Consider the following 19,152-nt stretch of genomic DNA (forward strand, 5'->3'; position numbering starts at 1 on the left):
CAGTGTTCAATACACAGCTTGTATGTCTATTTATTCTGTGCAAATGGGGCAAAACAAATGTTATTGGGCTATTTTCTCTCCAGGTTGAATGTGCTTAATTCATACAGAAGAGAGTGAATCAGGAAAATACCACACCATGGCTAAAGATCATAAGAAATATATATTTACAATGATCACCAGCTTCATCTAGTGACCATAATGTGGTATTTTCCTGGTTCACTCTTCTGTATTCACCTTGGAAAAAAATAGTCTAATGACATTTGTTTTTGCCTCCTTTTGCACAGAATGCATTCAGAATGGAAGATTCACAGAATGAATGGATCTACAATTATTATTATTTTTTTAATAATACACCCCTAAGTGTCAGTCCCCCCTCTTCCTTGTATTTGTTACTCTTTCTAAATGTCAGTACTATTAAAATCTGTTTCACCTGCAGTAAAACCAACATTGCTTGAGTCTTCTATTGCGCTAAAAATAGCGCCTGCAAACTGACCCGAAAGTGCCGCTGCTTTGATTCCAGTGTGAAAGCCCCGAGGGCTTTCACACTGGAGCGGTGCACTAGCAGAACGGTAAAAAAAGTCCTGCCAGCAGCATCTTCGGAGCGGTGAAGGAGCGGAGTATATACCGCTCCTTTACCGCTCCTGCCCATTGAAATCAATGGACGGCGCGGCTATACCGCCGGCAAAGCGACTCTGCAGAGGCTCTTTACGGTGGTTTTTAACCCTTTCTCGGCCACTAGCGGGGGGTAAAACCGCCCCGCTAGCAGCCGAATACCGACGGTAAAGCGCCGCTTACAATAGCGGTGCTTTACCGCCGACGCCGCCCCCGCCTCAGTGTGAAAGGGCCCTTTATGTTTATTGTACTATACACAAGTATTAATTATAAACAGCTATATGATCAGGTGTGTGTTTAATTGCCAGATGTCTAATTTCTATCATCATTGTGTATGATGAATACTTTTTATGTGATGTGTAATTCTTTATTCTATTGCTACTATTCAAATTGGTGAATTAAAAACAAAAAAAAGCACAAAGGCATTTCCATTCCTCTTCTGTCTTCAAGCTTTTTAGATGTACTTGCACATTCACTCATTTTGAACAAATATATAACTTACCTTAATAATACCTTGGCATGTTGCTAGAGGAAGACCAACCAAGCTTGTTCCATTTATGGACATGATCTGGTCACCAATGCTGAGTTTCCCAGACCGAGCAGCTGGTCCTCCATTCATCATGTTGGCCAGAATAACAGTGGGTAGTATTGAACCCCATCCTGATTCCACAATAACCACTCCCAATATTTCTCCCTTGAGCTTTTCCACCTGCAGCTGTTAATACATAGATAATAAGAATAAGCTAACAAAAATATGCACATAAATATAATCAGAAATATAGTGATATCATATTACCTCTTTGCAGTTCTCAGAATTGGAGAAGTGTATGAGGTCATCATTATACATTTCTTGAGTATTGATAATATCACTGTATTCTTTTTGACTCAGGTCTTCAGGGTTGATCCCATTGGCTCGTAAAAATTCCTGGTAAGCAACACTGAATGCTTGGCCAATTGACTGAGCAATGAGCTGTGCCTGTAATTAGAAAAAAAAAGCTATACTATAATCAGGTGATATATATATATATATATATATATATATATATATATATATATACACACACAATGCCTTGAAAAAGTATTCATACCCCCTTGACATTTTGTCATGTTACAACCAAAAACGTAAATCTATTTTATTGGGATTTTATGGGATAGCCCAACACAAAGTGGCACATAATTGTGAAGTGGAAGGAAAATGATAAATGCTTTTCAACATTTTTTACAGATAAATATGTGAAAATACTTTGTAGAATCATCTTTCACTGCAATTAAAGCAGCAAGTCTTTTGGGGTATTTCTCTACCAGCTTTGCTCATCTAGAGAGTGAATTTTTGCCAGACTCTAACAGGTTTTCTTCTAAGATTGCCCTGTACTTGGCTCCAGCTATCTTCCCATCAACTCTGACCCTGTCCTTGCTGAAGAAAAGCATCCCCACAACATGATGCTGCCACCACCATGTCCCACGGTGGGGATGGTGTGTTCAGGATGATGTGCAGTGTGAGTTTTCAGCCACACATAGGGTTTTGCTTTTAGGCTAAAAAGTTAAATTTTGGTCTCATCTGACAAGAGCACCTTCTTCCACATGTTTGCTGTGGCCCCCACATGGCTTCTTGCAAACTGCAATTGGGACTTTTTATGGCTTTCTTTCAACAATGACTTTCTTCTTGCCAGATTTGTGAAGTACAAGACTAATAGTTGTCCTGTGGACAGATTCTCACACCTGAGCTGTGGATCTCTGCAGCTCCTCCAGACTTACCATGGGTCTCTTGGCTGTTTCTCTGATTAATGCTCTCCTTGCCCGGCCTGTCAGTTTAGGTGGACGTCCATGTCTTGGTAAGATTGCAGTTGTGCCATATTCTTTCCATTTTCGGATGATGGATTGAACAGTGCTCCATGACATGTTCAAAGCTTGGGATATTTTTTTATAACCTAACCCTGTTTTAAACTCCTCCACAACTTTGTTCCTGACCTGTCTGGTGTGTCCCTTGGCCTTCATGATGCTGTTTGTTCGCTAAGGTTCTCTAACAAACCTTGGAGGGCCTCACAGAACATCTGTATTTATACTGAGATAAAATTATACAAAGATGGACTCTATTTACTAATTAGGAGACTTCTGAAGGCAATTGGTTCCACTAGATTTTAGTTAGGGGTATCAGAGTAAAGGGGGCTGAATACAAATGCATGCCACACTTTTCACATATTAACCACTTGACCACTGGGCACTTAAACCCCCTTAATAACCAGACCAATTTTCAGCTTTTGGTGCTCTCACATTTTGAATGACAATTACTCAGTCATGCAACACTGTATCTATATGAATTTTTTGTCCTTTTTTTCACACAAATAGAGCTTTCTTTTGGTGGTATTTAATCACCGCTGGGTTCTTTATTTTTTGCGCTATAAAAGAAAAAAGACCGAAAAATCTGTAAAAAAATAAATTTTTCTTCGTTTCTGTTATAAAATTTTGAAAATTAGTAATTTTTCTTCATATATTTTGGCCAAAATTCATACCGCTACATATCTTTGGTAAAAATAACCCAAATTTGTGTATATTATTTGGTCTTTGTGAAAGTTATAGCGTCCACAAGCTATGGTACCAATATCTGAAAATTGATCACACCTGAAGTACTGACGGCCTATCTCAGTTCTTGAGACCCTAACATGCCAGAAAAGTACAAATACCCCCCAAATGACCCCTTTTTGGAAAGAAGACATTTCAAGGTATTTAGAAAGATGCATGATGAGTTTTTTGAAGTTGTCATTTTTTCCCACAATTCTTTGCAAAATCAAGTTTTTTTTTTTTCGTTTTTTTTTTTCACAAAATTGTCATATTAGCAGGTTATTTCTCACACACAGCATATGCATACCACAAATTACACCCCAAAACACATTCTGCTATTACTCCCGAGTATGGTGATACCACATGTGTGAGACTTTTACACAGCGTGGCCACATACAGAGGCCCAACATGCAGGGGAGCACCTTCAGGCGTTCTGGAGCACCCAGGCCAATTCTGACATTTCTCTCCTACATGTAAAAATCATCATTTATTTGCTAGAAAATTCCATAGAACCCCAAAACATTATATATGTTTTTTAGCAAAGACCCTAGAGAATACAATAGCGGTCATTGCAACTTTTTATCTCGCACGATATTTGCGCAGCAATTTTTGGAACGTGTTTTTTTTGGAAAAAAAAATGTTTTTTGCTTTAAAAAAAAACAAAACAGTAAGGTTAGCCCAATGTTTTTGCATAATATGAAAGATGAAGTTACGCCGAGTTAATAGATACCTAACATGTCACCTTTCAAAATTGCACACGCTTGTGGAATGGCGCCAAACTTCACCACTTAAAAATCCCCATAGGCGACGCTTTAAAATTTTTTACTGGTTACAAATTTTGAGTTACAGAGGAGGTCTAGGGCCAAAATTATTGCTCTCGCTCTACCGATCGCAGCGATACCTCACATGTGTGGTTTGAACACCGTTTTCATATGTGGGCGGGACTTACGTATGCGTTCGCTTCTGCATGCGAGCACACGGACAGGGGCGCTTTAAAAAATTTTTATTTTTTTTTATTGTTCATTTTACTTTATTTATTTTAGTTTGACACTTTTTTCCAAAAAAAAAAATTTTTTGATCACTTTTATTCCTATTACAAGGAATGTAAACATCCCTTGTAACAGGAATATGGCATGACAGGTCCTCTTTACAGTGAGATATGGGGTCAATAAGACCCCACATCTCACCTCTAGGCTGTTCCTGAAATAAAAAAAAAAAAAAAAAAAAAAGATCCTGGCTTCGATCATAGCGGTGAGTCGGTAGAAGCACCGGAGGGCGGCGGGAGGGGGGGCGTCCCCTCTCGCCTCCCGTAAGAACGATCAAGCAGTGTAACAGCCGCTACGATCATTCTTATGGTGTAGGGAATCGCCGGCTGAAAAAGATGATATCTGAATGATGCCTGTAGCTGCACCCATCATTCAGATATCCCCGCACAAAGTCAAGGACGTCGTATGACGGAAGGCGGGAAGTGGTTAAAACGCTTTTTTTTTTTTTAACACAAAGTTGTCCATTTATACAATATTTCTAACACATAGCATGTATATACCAAAAATGACCCCCCAAAATAGATTCTCCTACTATTCCTGAGTACGGCGATACCACATGTGTGAGACTTCCACAGCCTGGCCACATACAGAGGCTGGGTACGGCTGAGCATGGCTGGGTATTGCAGAGTATCGCCGAGTATGACTGGGTATGGCAGAGTATGGCTGGGTATCACCGAGTATTGCAGAGTATGGCTGGGTATCACTGAGTATTGCAGAGTATGGCTGGGTATCACCGAGTATTGCAGAGTATGGCTGGGTATCACCGAGTATTGCAGAGTATGGCTGGGTATTGCAGAGTATGGCTGGGTATCACCGAGTATTGCAGAGTATGGCTGGGTATGGCAGAGTATGGCTGGGTATGGCAGAGTATTGCGGGTTATGGCAGAGTATTGCAGATTTTTATGGGGTATTGCAAAGCATGGCTGGGTATGGCAGAGTATGGCTGGGTATCACTGAGTATTGCAGAGTATGGCTGGGTATTGCGGGATATTTCAGGGTATTTCAGGGTATTGCAGGGTATGGCAGAGTATTGCGGGGTATTCCAGGGTATGGCAGAGTATTGCGGGGTATTGCAGGGTATGGCAGAGTATTGCGGGGTATTCCAGGGTATGGCAGAGTATTGCGGGGTATTGCAGGGTATGGCAGAGTATTGCGGGGTATGGCAGAGTATCGCAGGGTATGGCAAAGTATTGCGGGGTATGGCAGAGTATTGCGGGGTATGGCAGAGTATTGCGGGGTATGGCAGAGTATTGCGGGGTATTTCAGGGTATTGCAGGGTATGGCAGAGTATTTCGGGGTATTGCAGGGTATGGCAGAGTATTGTGGGGTATTCCAGGGTATAGCAGAGTATTGCGGGGTATTGCAGGGTATGGCAGAGTATTGTGGGGTATTCCAGGGTATGGCAGAGTATTGTGGGGTATTCCAGGGTATGGCAGAGTATTGCGGGGTATGGCAGAGTATTGCGGGGTATTCCAGGGTATGGCAGAGTATTGCAGGGTATTCCAGGGTATGGCAGAGTATTGCGGGGTATGGCAGAGTATTTTGGGGTATTGCAGGGTATGGCAGAGTATTGCGAGGTATTGCAGGGTATGGCAGAGTATTGCGGGGTATGGCAGAGTATTGCGGGGTATTGCAGGGTATGGCAGAGTATTGCGGGGTACTGCAGGGTATGGCAGAGTATTGCGGGGTATTGCAGAGGGAATTGCAGAGTATTGCACAGCATTGCAGGGCATGCAGAGTAGTAGGGATGGCTGAGCATGGATGGATGGATGGATGGATGTCTCTGTGCAGCGCTGTGGGCACTACAGATGCAGCCCACAACGCTGCAGCCATCCATCCATCCGCGGAGGAGAGGGGGAGGAGAAGAACCGGCGTCATCAGATGACGCTGGTTTGTTTACATGTGATCGCTCCGTCATTTGACGGAGCGATCACATGGTAAACGGCCGCGATCAGCGGCCATTTACCGGGATCTGTGATGCGCCGGGTCCGCAGATCACGGATGCTCTCGAGTGCGCGCACTAGGGGGCGCGCGAGAGCAGAATTCTGGGAGGACGTCCCTGGACGTCCTCCCAGAGTTAAACAACCGCCCTGTAGCCGTCATTTGGCTATGGGCCGGTTGTTAAGTGGTTAATTTGTAAAAAAATGGGAAAACCATTTATCATTTTCCTTCCACTTCACAATTATGTGCCACTTTGTGTAGGTCTATCTCATAAAATCCCAATAAAATACATTTATGTTTTTGGTTGTAATGACGCGTACACACGGTCGGACTTTCCGGCATACTTGGTCCGGCGGACCAGAGTGTGCCGGACAATCCGCCCGTGTGTGGGCGCCGGCGGACTTTTCCGGCGGACTTTTTCCCAAAAGCCCGCCGGACCTAGATTTGAAGAAAGTTTTAAATCTTTCCGCCGGACTCAGTTTCGGGCGGAAAGTCCGCTCGTGTGTGTGCTGGTCCGACGGAAAGCCCGCTCGTGTGTATGCTGGTCCGACGGACGCTCTCTCCGGCTGGACTGCTCTCCGAGGGCTGCGTTGTGACTTATATAGGCGGAGACCCCGCCCCCTTTTGATGTCACAGTCCCTGGGCATGCTGGGACTGTGACGTTTTAGGGGGCGTGGTCACTGGGTGATGTTGACCACGCCCCCTAAAACGTCACAGTCCCAGCATGCCCAGGGACTGTGACATCAAAAGGGGGCGGGGTCTCCGCCTATATAAGTCACAACGCAGCCCTCGGAGAGCAGTCCAGCCGGAGAGAGCGTCGTGTCAACATCTGGAGAAGAGAAGAAGACAAGAAGTCCGGACCTCTGCTGGCAAGAGAGCTACCTGAAGACAGCAGAGGAGCCGGCCGAAGAACTGGAGAGAAGAGAGCGGAGAAGAACCAACCGGACGCCGGGAGAAGATGAAGCGGAGGGACCCCCGAAGCCGGAAGAAGACCCCTGAAGCCAGAGGAAGATCCCCCCCCGGAGCTGTTTAATAAAATATTTTAAAAACCTGTGTAGTGTGTTTTATTACTTACACTTTTTCCCTAGGTGAATGGGTAGGGGTACCATGTACCCCATACTCATTCACATAGGGTGGGGGGCCGGGATCTGGGGGCCCCCTTATTAAAGGGGGCTCCCAGATTCCGATAAGCCCCCGCCCGCAGACCCCGACAACCAACGGCCAGGGTTGTCGGGAAGAGGCCCTTGTCCTCATCAACATGGGGACAAGGTGCTTTGGGGTGGGGGGGGGCCCGCAGGGCGGCCCCCCTCCCCCAAAGCACCCACCCCCCATGTTGAGGGCATGTGGCCTGGTACGGTTCAGGAGGGGGGGGGCGCTCGCTCGTCCCCACCCCCTTTCCTGACCGGCCAGGCTGCGTGCTCGGATCGGGGTCTGGTATGGATTTTAGGGAGGACCCCACGCCGTTTTTTCGGCGTAGGGGGTTCCCTTTATAATCCATACCAGACCTAAGGGCCTGGTATGCCCCGCGACGGGGCTCGCAAGGTGTCAATCTCGCCGATAAAAGCGGCAAGATTGACATCCTTTTCTAGTCCCGTCGCACCTGAGTCACGTTCAAAATGAACGGACTTGTCCGTGTGTGGGCAAGTCCGTTCATTCTGAAAGTCTGCCGGAACTCCGCCGGAAAGTCCGGGCGTGTGTGGGCAAGTCCGTCCGTTTTAAAGTCCGGCGCACCTGGCGGACAAAGTCCGTCGGAAAGTGTGCCGGACCAAGTAGGATAGAAAGTCCGACCGTGTGTACGCGGCATAACATGACAAAATGTGGAAAATTTCAAGGGGTATGAATACTTTTACAAGTATAGACAACTTTAAAGTACATCAATTACCTTACTTATAGAATGATAGAGCTTTTCTATAAAGTAAATGTGCCATTAAGCTTAAAGTGAAACTATAGATTAGATTTAAAATCATGTTTTAAATTGCTCGCTTTCTTAAAAAAATAAGTAGCTCTTGCTGCAATTATCAACTCATTGCACTCCAGCACTGTCCCCATGTAAATATACTCTCTGGTACACTTTCTGTAAAAAAAAAATAAACCTCCTTTCTGGCCCAGCACTGCTTGTCTCATTTAACCCACTTCCGGTGAGACGTGCGGTCATGGCCCCGACCCCCAAAAGGACACATCATTTTACTGCCCTTGACTAACATTACAATGTTGCAGAAAGTGGTGACTTGTCGTTACGTGGTGATGGACTTTGTAGCATTTTGGACTTGCCCACCTACAGAGAAATAAGAGGGGGAAAAAGACCTGTGTTGACATGCTACTTGTCTAAAGATTGTTCTTTCTCTTCCTTCTAGCCCTAGCATCCTAACTCTATGAACAGGACTTCCCAGATATCCTAAACCCCCAATCGTGTGACTAGCTTATTGCTTTTCTAAGAAGCCTGAAGAGAGCTTGAAGTCAAACTACTTGCGTCCTCTGAAATAGCATTTAAATGCTTGTAAGATACTCTCTTCCTATGTACATGTAAAAGAATTTGGAGGTTCTAAGTTTTCTTATTAAACATGTACTGTGCGATTATAATAAAGACCTTCCCATTAAGAAGTTAGTTTGAAAAAGGGCATAGTAAGATTTAGTATCTACAGAACAGAAACCAGCAGGGGTCTTTTAGTTTATTGAAATGATTGCAATGCAAAAATCACTTTAAACATTTATTTGGGAAGCCTTTGATGGAAGCTGTGACTCAAAAGCTGCATATTAACGAGCATGGCTCTCTGATTCCTACTGTATTAAACTGTATTTTAATTATACTGTCTGCCCTTATGTTGTAAAGTGCTGCGTAAACTGTTGGCGCTATATAAATCCTGTATAATAATAACAATACTAGCTCTAGGGAAGCTACCTTTACTGTATCACAATGATGCTGAATGAGACTGAAAAAAAAGTGCGTGTTTGCGCTGCTACAAAGATTACATGCAATCCCTCTTATGAGCAAAACTAAACATACAATGTTATTGTGAAAAAATATAAAACAATATAAAAAATACAAAAATAAAAATAAATGTGAAAGTCCAAGTGATTATGTGTACTGTGTTCTTCTGTAATGATGTATAATTGTGCCAGAAATAAACAAATACAACAATAAATAGTCTCCAAAAAGTAAAAAATAAAAGGATTGTGTGCGTGTTTAAAAAGGTATGCTGAATGAGAGCTTTACTGGCCTAAAATAAACATGCAGAATACAAGTCAGGCAATATCAGCTACCAAGAATAGCTTCACAAATTAGATAACTATAAAACTAGTTGTCAGATTCCCTTAAATTACATATTAAAATTAATACTTGTTCACTGTAAATATATTAAACAGAAAAACAAGTATCTAAAAGTTAATGACCGTGGAGTGCTTAGTATGTATTTATCTTATAAGGAATGATCTAATCGCAGGGGAAATGTTTGGAGTAAAGAGTCATGTAAGACTATTATATACATAGAACTGATCTTCATGGCTGTATTCACATTGATCTATGATGCATTTCAGGTTCTTATTTCTTCTACTCACTATGCTAGAGGGACCATGAAATCTGACATTTCACTTCCACAGACTTCTTGGTGCTGATTGTTTTTTTTTTTTCCCACTTTATAATAATTCAGAGGGGAATACAAAGTGCCATAGAAGGAAAAAGATCAATGTGAAGCAGTCTAAAAAAATCAACTGATCTTTGGAAAAGATTCTTCTGCAGCTTTGCTCCAGTAAAGATAAAGATGGAAACAGAACACAGGTGCCTAATGTAAAGATTTGTTATGTTATACTATCCCCAAAAAAAAAAAAAAGAGAGAAGAAACTGATATTTATATCCACTGGATGGCAGCCTTCACTCACTTTTTTAGTGATCATGTTTTGAAATGATTCGCCTGTACTAGTCAAGTAAGGTTTCCATACAGAAGACTCCTCAGGCCACAAAGAAAAATACATTCATAATAATCAGGCCCTTTTACTTTTAATGTCAACTAAACTTAAATATTGCCTGCTATGGGATAAAAAATTATAATTTATAACAAAACACAAGATTCATACATTCAACTAGGATTCTTTATTAGTAAAATGTGTTAATCTTGGGTAGAAACATTTAAAAATAGACCCCAAGTATCCATGCATTCATAGTATTTATTTTAGTATGTGTGTGTATTTTTATGTGTATATATGAAACATAAATAAGAGGGATAATTTCACCAAACCTGAGACTTATTCGTATTCATCATACTGGGCTCCATTCACTAAAACAGATGGCATGTGGTTATTAGCTGATCTGACACATTTTTCCCAAATATCACATGCGATGTTGAAAATGTCAATTCACTATCCCTTTATGCGGTATTTATCTCGAAAACCAAAAACACTTGGTAAATACTGCATAAAACAGAGTTAAAGTCAATTCACTAAAGGAAATAAATACATAAATTCATGAGTTAAATAAGTAGTGGTCCAGGCATGCGATAATTAAGGGAACAGTTTCATGTTAGCTGGTTGTTAAGGAGGTGGCAGCTGCCGCCTCCTTAACAACCAGTTATTTACTGGTTGTTAAGGACGCACGCGACCACCGGCATTAAAATACCGCTAGGTTTCACTGCTAAAATACCACATCACTGCATAAAATAGCTTCTGTAGTAGTATAGTTGTGTTTTTTTGGGGGGGTTTTTTGTGAATTGCAAAAAAATTGAAAACCCTAAAAGGTATTTTACAGTAGATCTTAAAGCAGTAGATACCACTTTGTGAATGGAGCCCATTGTTTGTTAATACAATGTACAGAGTATGCATACCAATCTCCAGTGTATGTATCATATTTTCGACATGAAAAGCTTTTAGTAATCTCTGACTGATCAGTTTTTAGGATCTCACACATCATTAGTGACACAGGAATATCTACACATTGTTTACATGCTACATAGAACCACGTACTATGTATATACATGTATATGCACAGAACTAGAATGTAAACAATGATGAATTTTTCCTGAAATTATAAAGCGTTAAAGTGACCACACAACTGTCCTGCGGTTTCAAAGGACCCTTGTTTTGTTGTCTGTCTATGTACAGTTATTTAAGAACTGGTTATGTTGAAATATTGATGTCTAAGGTTCTTGCACACAGCCATATATTAGGCGTACGGCCGTACATAGTAAAATACATTTATCATTTTGCTCCCAGGAGCTACAACCGCTGTGTATTTTTTCCCATAGAAATACAGTACTATGCAAAAGTTTTAGGCAGGTGTGAAGAAATGCTGTAAAGTAGGAATGCTTTCAAAATTAAACATTTAATTTTTATCAATTTACAAAATGCAAAGTGGATGAACAGGAGGAAAATCTAAATCAAATCAATATTTGGTGTGACTACCCTTTGGCTTTAAACCAGCACCAATTCTCACACTTGCACACTGTACACTTGCACAAAGTCAGGAATTTAGTAGTATTAGAGTCAGGTGTATGATTAATCAATTATATCAAGCAGTTGCTAATGATCATCAATTTCATATATAGGTTGAAACACAGTCATTATCTGAAACAGAAACAGCTGTGTAGGAGGCTTAAAACTGGATGGGGAACAGCCAAACTCTGCTACTAAGGTGAGATTGTGGAAGACATTTTTATGTCACAGGTCATATGCCATGGCAACATTGAGCACAGCAACAAGACACAAGGTAGTAATACTGCATCAGCAAGGTCTCCTCCAGGCAAAGATTTCACAACATAGAAAATATGTGTAAAATACTGCGCTGTCAAAAAAAAGAGAAACTTTAAGCAGCTGACACAAACAAGTGATCTAAACCTGTGCAAAGCAAAGTAGAAAATTATATAAAAGTGCAGCGCTGGAAGATATATGATGATTGTCTGTAGTTCTTAATATACATAAAGACAAGGGTTGTTAATGATTGAACAATTAATCAAATTGGCACACTGATTGAAAGTAAAGTCCAAAAAATGTCCACTTAGATGTATGTACATCAAAATAGAAAATAGCGAGTTTATAAATCGTTCATTGGGGTGTATATAAACACCGGAAAAAGTGTAGAGAAATATAACGTAGTGTTGCTAGCAGATCCACCACCGTGTAGGAAAGTGGGGGGCTTACCAAAGTGATTGGACACAGACGGGTGTACACCAGCTGTGCCAATAAGGCTTGTGTAAATAGAATCTCTAGAGATGCGGTGAGGAAAACCAGAGTATGGAAAGATGATACTGTAGTGTTGATAGCAGATCCACCACCATATGGAAAAATGGGGGGCTTACCAGAACAATTGGACACAGACAGGCGTACACCTACTGTGCCAATAGGGCTTGTATAGATGAGGATCTCTGGAAATGTGGTAAAGATGACCAGGATACTTGTAGGGGTTGTATATGGCAGAAGTAAATCCGGTCAGATATCCACAGCATGTATAAAAAAGGATGCAAAAGCACATAGCATAATACTGTATAAAGGATGCTTTACAGCCCATTTATTAAAATAAAACACTCACATTTGTGAAGCTAAAATACAGCGCTGAGAGTAGATAAAAAACAAGGCAGTGTGGGTGGCACCAGCAAATGGTCCCACCCACACTGGTGCCACCCACACTGTCTAGGGAGGTCTAGCAATAAGTGGTCTTAATGGAAGAATTGCAGCCAAAAAGCCATACCACCAATGTGGAAACAACGATAAGTAACTCGACTATGCACAAAAACATAAAAAGTGGTGTGTAGAAAAAAGGCAGCCGGTGCTCTGGACCAGTAAGTCAAAATCTGAAATATTTGTCTGAAGAAGGAGGCAGTTTGTTTGCCAAAGGGCTGGAGAGCAGTACAATATGGAGTGTCTGCAGGCAACAAAGAAGCATGTTGGAGGATCCGTGCAAGTTTGAAGCTACATTTCTGCAAATGGAGTTGAAGATTTTTTCAGAATCAAAGGTGTCCTTAATGCTGAGAAATACAGGCAGATACTTACCCATCATGCCATACCATCAAAGAGGTGTGTAATTTGCCCCAAATTTGGTCTGCAGCAGAAAAATGACCCCAAACATACAGCCAATGTCAATAAGAACTATCTTCAGTGTAAAGAAGAACAAAGTGTCCTGGAAGTGATGGTTTGGCCCCCACAGAGCCCTGATCTCAACAACATCACGTCTGCCTGGGATTACATGAAGAGACAGAAGGATCTGAGGCAGCCAACATCAACAGAAGATCTGTGGTTAGTTATTCCAAGATGTTTGGAACAACCTACCTGCCACATTCTTTAACTACTTCCTGCCCGGCCTATAGCAAAATGATGGCCAGATGGTGGTTGCGTTATCCTGACTGGGCGTCATATGACGTCCTGCAGGATAACAGCCACGCGCCCCCGTGGGGGCGCGCATCGCGGCGATCGGTGGTGCGGTGTGTCAGTCTGACACACCACAACACCAATCTCGGTAAAAAGCCTCCTTCGGAGGCTCTTTACCACGTGATCAGCCATGTCCAATCATGGCTGATCACAATGTACCCAGGAAGAGCCATTAATCGGCTTTTACTCACTCGCGTCTGACAGACGCAAGTAGAGGAGAGCCAATTGCCTGCTCTCCTGACAGGGGGAGTCTGTGCTGATTGTTTAGCAGCGCAGCCCCCCTCAGATCCCACCCAGGACCACCATCATGCCACCCAGGACCTCCATCATGCCGCCCAGGACCATCAGGATGGCCATCCACACTGGACCACCAGGTATGTCCCCCTAAACCACCAGGGAAATGCAAATCTGTGCCAACGCAGCTGCCAATCAATGCCCAGGCATCTGCCAATCAGTGCCCACTCACAATGCCTACCACTGCAAGTGCCACCAGGGATGCCTATCAGTGCCGCATATCAGTGCCACGTATCAGTGCCCATTAGTGCCACGTATCAATGCCCATCAGTGCCCAGAAGTGCCCATCAGTGCCCAGCAGTGCCACCTATCAGTGCCACCCAAAGGTACCCATCTTTGCAGCCTTTCAGTGCCCATCAGTGTCACCTATCAGTGCCTATCAGTGTCCACCAGTGCCACCCATGAGTGCCCATCAGTGCCGTCTATCAATGCCCATCAGTGCCGCCTACCAGTGCCCATCAGTGCCGCATATCAGTGCCCATCGTCGGTGCCCGTCAGTGCCCGCTTATTGGTGCCACCTCATCGGTGCCGCCTTATAAGTGCCCGTCAGTGCCGCCTTATCAGTCCCCATCATTGAAGGAGAAAACTTACTTATTTACAAAATTTTATAACAAAAACAAAAGCAAAACTTTTATTTTTTTCAAAATTTTCGGTCTTTTTTTATTTGTTTAGCAAAAAATAAAAACCGCAGAGGTGATCAAATACACCAAAAGAAAGCTCTATTTGTGGGAACAAAAATCATAAAAATTCTGTTTGGGTACAGTGTAGCATGACCGCGCAATTGTCATTTAAACAGCGACAGCGCAGGAAGCTGAAAATTGGCTTGGAAGGGGGGTAAGTGCCTGGTACTGAAGTGGTTAAAAAACTGTGTGCAGGTGTACCTAGAAGAATTAATGCTGTTTTGAAAGCAAAGGGTGGTCACACCAAATATTGATTTTTGATTTGGATTTCTCTTCTGTTCATTTACTTTCCATTTTGTTAATTGATAAAATAAACTAATAACACTTCTATTACTGAAAGCATTCTTAAATTACAGACATTTTGTTCACGCCTGCCTAAAACTTTTGCACAGTAGTGTACATTATAAAAAATTCTGCATGCAGCTATGTGTATATAAATCCCAGAACTCATGTTTACACATGTACGTATAAGGCATATTGTTCACATTGTAAAATTGTTAGTTTTAAAAAATATACCTGTACATGTGCATGTGTAAAAGCAAGTGCCAGTGTTTACGCACACATAACCATGAGCTGCATTTTTTTAAATGTATGTCTACAGCCAAAAATCAGCTGCAGCTGTGGTTTCCAGGAGCCAAACCAACAATCATATTTTACTCTGTACAGCCGTCCGCCTAATATATTGCCATGTACAACAGCCCTAATTCAAGTCCTACATTTTTAATTTCCTGTTTAGCAGTGTAAAACTAGCCGTGAAGGAAAACATTTAATAAATGCTTTGATCCCTGCCAGTTGAATTTGACAATGACAAACACAGACAGTTAACAATTATGGACAATTTGTGGATATTATTGTTGAAAATCTAATAATACAGAGGACTAACAAAATACAAATCATTTGGTGACTAGTAGGACCTGATACAGCAGTCATGGCTGCCCTGGCTTCCGCAGACTATGGCTTTCCCAATTTCACTCCAAAGGTCTTAGTATTGAGAGATGTTAACCTGTGAAAGCAGTTTCCAGGGTGATAAAAGAGCAAGTGCACTGATTACACGTGTGACTTTGATCAAGTTAGCCTGTTTCTAAGTACTTGCTTTTATTATAATGGCATAATACATTTAAATATAAATTCCCACAATACACAAATTGCCATCAAAACAAAGTGCTATCCTGTTGGTTTCCATGTACAATAATTACAGAAATATTGTTCCTAATACTTATATTTATATTTTTATTTTTATATAATACCATAATAATACAAAAAAATACCATTAGTATCATTGGCCATATACCCTCTCTCCATAGTGCTCTCTAGCAGCTTTTACTTTAGTCTACAACAAGATTTCTGCCACCATTGGATAGGGACATTTTCCTTGACAGAAGATTACAATGCAAATCTTATGTTTGGCCAAGTACCTATGGCAACAGGTAGTATCTACACAACCTGAGGAGGTATGCAAGAACCCTATGGTATGAAGAAGAGTAGGGCTTTAGACATGCTAGGTCATTACAATTTTGGGAAATCTCTATTAATAGGGTGAATATTTGAGATTACAAGGGCATAGTTGCCAACATTGTAAGAAAAAAATGTAAAAAAAAAATGTGGGACACTTTTGTGGCTGTAGGCGGAGCCGTACAATAATCAGGAGGCGGGGCATTCGTTTGCAGGCGTGGCTTAGGAAAAATATACAAGTGTGGCACGCAAAAATGGGCGTAGTTTACGCGTGGCTTAAATGGGTGTGGCTCAAGAGGGTGTGGTTAGAGCCTGAGATGAATGAGGGAAGGAGAGGGAGAGAGGGGGAGAGGGGGAGAGGGATTAGAGGGGGAGAGGGAAATGACGGGACAGCAGCCCCAGATCCTACACAATAAAAATATGTGTATTCTAGAAAGTTTAACAATCAGCAGATAAAGATACTCCAAACACCTGGTGTTAGCACTTCAATCATCCCGGCACCATGGTTGTTATGGTGTCAGGATGATTGAAGTGCATTATTTCTATTATTACATTGTAATATAAAATGAAATCATTCAACTCACCATAATGCAGAATCAGTGGGATCCCTGAGCGTGTCACTAGCCACGTCGCCTGCCACCAGCCGTCCGTCCTTGCGTCAGATGTCCCAGCAGAGTCTGTCCTTGCATCAGGTGCCCCCAGCTGAGCCCCCCTTACATCTGATCTCCCCAGCGGAGCCCCCCTCACACCAGGAGTCCCCAGCGGAGCCCCCCTCACACCAGGAGTCCCCGGCGGAGCTCCCCCTCAAACCAGGAGTCCCCAGCAGAGCTCCCCCTCACATCAGGAGTCCCCGGCGGAGCCCCCCTCACATCAGGTGTCCAAGGCGGAGCTCCCCCTCACATCAGGAGTCCCCAGCGGAGCCCCCTTACACCAGGAGTCCCCAGCGGAGCCCCCCCTCACACCAGGAGTCCCCGGCGGAGCTCCCCCTCACATCAGGAGTCCCCGGCGGAGCCCCCCCTCACATCAGGTGTCCCCAGCGGAGCTCCCCCTCACATCAGGAGTCCCCGGCGGAGCTCCCCCTCACATCAGGTGTCCCCGGCGGACCCCCCCCTCACATCAGGTGTCCCCCGTGGAGCCCTCCTCACATCAGGTGTCCCCAGCGGAGCTCCCCCTCACATCAGGTGTCCCCAGTGGAGCCCCCCTCACATCAGGTGTCCCCAGTGGAGCCCCCCTCACATTAGGTGTCCCCAGTGGAGCCCCCCTCTCACATTAGGTGTCCCCAGTGGAGCCCCCCTTGCATCAGGTGTCCCCAGTGGAGCCCCCCTTGCATCAGGTGGGCGGAGGGTGGGCGGTGACGCAGGAGCTCCGTCTAGCCTCCCTCAGCCGTCTTCCTGAACTTCATCAAAATGGCGGCCGGCGGAGACATTGTCTGAATCGTGAAGAACCGGACACCACAAATTCGGGAATGGTGTCCAAGTCCCGGGAATGTCCCGGGAAATCCGGGACAGTTGGCAACTATGCAAGGGTGTCTCACAAAATGTTCAGGATCTGTGACATGTGTTTGCTGTACCTTCCACTCCCCATAATATCTTTACAAAACATAACATGGCTTCTACCCCTGCCTTCAGAAGTAAATCTCTGATTGAGAACATACTTTTGGTACAAGAGTCTTCACACAGATCAGAATGAAATTATCAAGAAAAAGAGCAATGGCACCAAGCCTGGATGTGGTTAGGGTAAGGAGATGGTGTGTGGGTTGCCAGAGATGGTGTTTAAAGTCAAAATTAATTTAAAAAGTGAAGATTTTCTGTTATAGGGAACATCTAGAAGTGTGCTTAAGCAGCACCATGAAAAATATACTTTTTTTGTTTTGAATTCCTCCTGCAAAACAGCAATGAAATTCCTGGCATGTGAGTGTGGCAAGGCATTCTTGGGCCTACAACTTCAAAGCACAGTATCTGCCACGTGAATTCTAAGGCACTACTGCTCCTGTCTGCTAGTCTCAGGAAATTTGGAGTGACATTTGGTAATGTCATAATTGTGTTGCCACTATTTTCCTTGCTAACACCAGGAAGCAAAGCCCTGCCTCAACCAAAATGGCCACTTCCACACAAAGACAGATGAAGGATTTTATAAGTAAGTAATAGGGGAAAGATCAGCTTAAGGGAGACCATAAGCAATACTGGTGACTAGTCCTCTGACTGCCTGAATGGGACAGGGAAGGAACTAGGCATCTCCCTCTTCCTTAAAATGTGATTGTAAAGGCTTTTTTGTCAAGAAAAAAAAAGCTGTTATACTTACTTTCTCTTCGCAATGGGGGGAGTACAACTCTAGAAATGACAAAAAACTACCCATGCAGTAGGGATCCCTGCACTACAAGAGTAGGGATTGACCTTGATTCCCACAGTTGTAGGCGTGATGTTGGCCTGCAGCAGGATAATGTTAGATTTATGAAGACATACACACAGTGGCTGTTACCCACAGCTTTTTTATTTATTAAAGTAAAACATTCAAAAACAATTGTTTCTTAAAAATAGGTGTTATGGGCTTAGCAGAGCTAACTGCAGTATCTCATGCATTTGTCAGTGTAATCCATCATTTCACACCAGTATTGCAACTACTGTCCTCCGAAATGTGGGGATCACCAATAAGGACTTCTGGCACATCCATTCACCCCCCCAACCTTGGGGGGCCACTACAGTGGAGGTGCCTCATATGCTGATGTTTTAAGCATCTTCCAAAGCTATAGGTATGAGGAGACTGCACGCATAATGATGTGACTTCATGGTAGATCAACAGACATATACAGTAGGCACTAGACAGGTGAAAGTTCATACTCATACAATAATACTCATAAAAGTATGTGAATACATATTTTGCATTTCCAGAATTTTATTGTAGGAATATAAACTTTTTTTTTTCAGAGGCTGGATTTACTTGCCAGTGTTGAGGTAACATGCTTTGTTACACTGTGGTGATTTTAAATGGAACCCCAGTGCACCACAATGAACTGCAACACACACTAGTGCAATGAACTATAACAAAGAGTCATTTGAATATCAGGATGCATTAATTCATTTTGAATAGGCTGCATTAACGCACTGCACGTTAATGCAATAAATAATGCACATTAACACACTGCAAATAAATAACTTATTGTTATGGAATGTTTTGGAAGAACATTACCAGGCACTGGTCTCACTAGGGTTGAGAACCAT

General features: G+C 42.9%; 1 protein-coding gene across 2 annotated transcripts in view; it reads right to left on the minus strand.

Annotated features, from left to right (window-relative positions):
- APBA2 (amyloid beta precursor protein binding family A member 2) overlaps positions 1-19,152 on the minus strand; it is a 656,749-nt gene that overhangs the window by 96,597 nt on the left and 541,000 nt on the right. For both annotated transcript variants that reach the window (XM_073618863.1, XM_073618862.1), the window contains 2 exons: positions 1,409-1,588; positions 1,115-1,327 (listed from right to left, as the gene is read on the minus strand). In XM_073618863.1, coding sequence (XP_073474964.1) covers positions 1,115-1,327; positions 1,409-1,588 — 393 coding nt within the window. The remainder of the gene's footprint in view (positions 1-1,114; positions 1,328-1,408; positions 1,589-19,152) is intronic.

The sequence above is a fragment of the Aquarana catesbeiana genome, linkage group LG03, assembly GCF_042186555.1.
Source record: "Aquarana catesbeiana isolate 2022-GZ linkage group LG03, ASM4218655v1, whole genome shotgun sequence".
Taxonomy (NCBI): domain Eukaryota; kingdom Metazoa; phylum Chordata; class Amphibia; order Anura; family Ranidae; genus Aquarana; species Aquarana catesbeiana.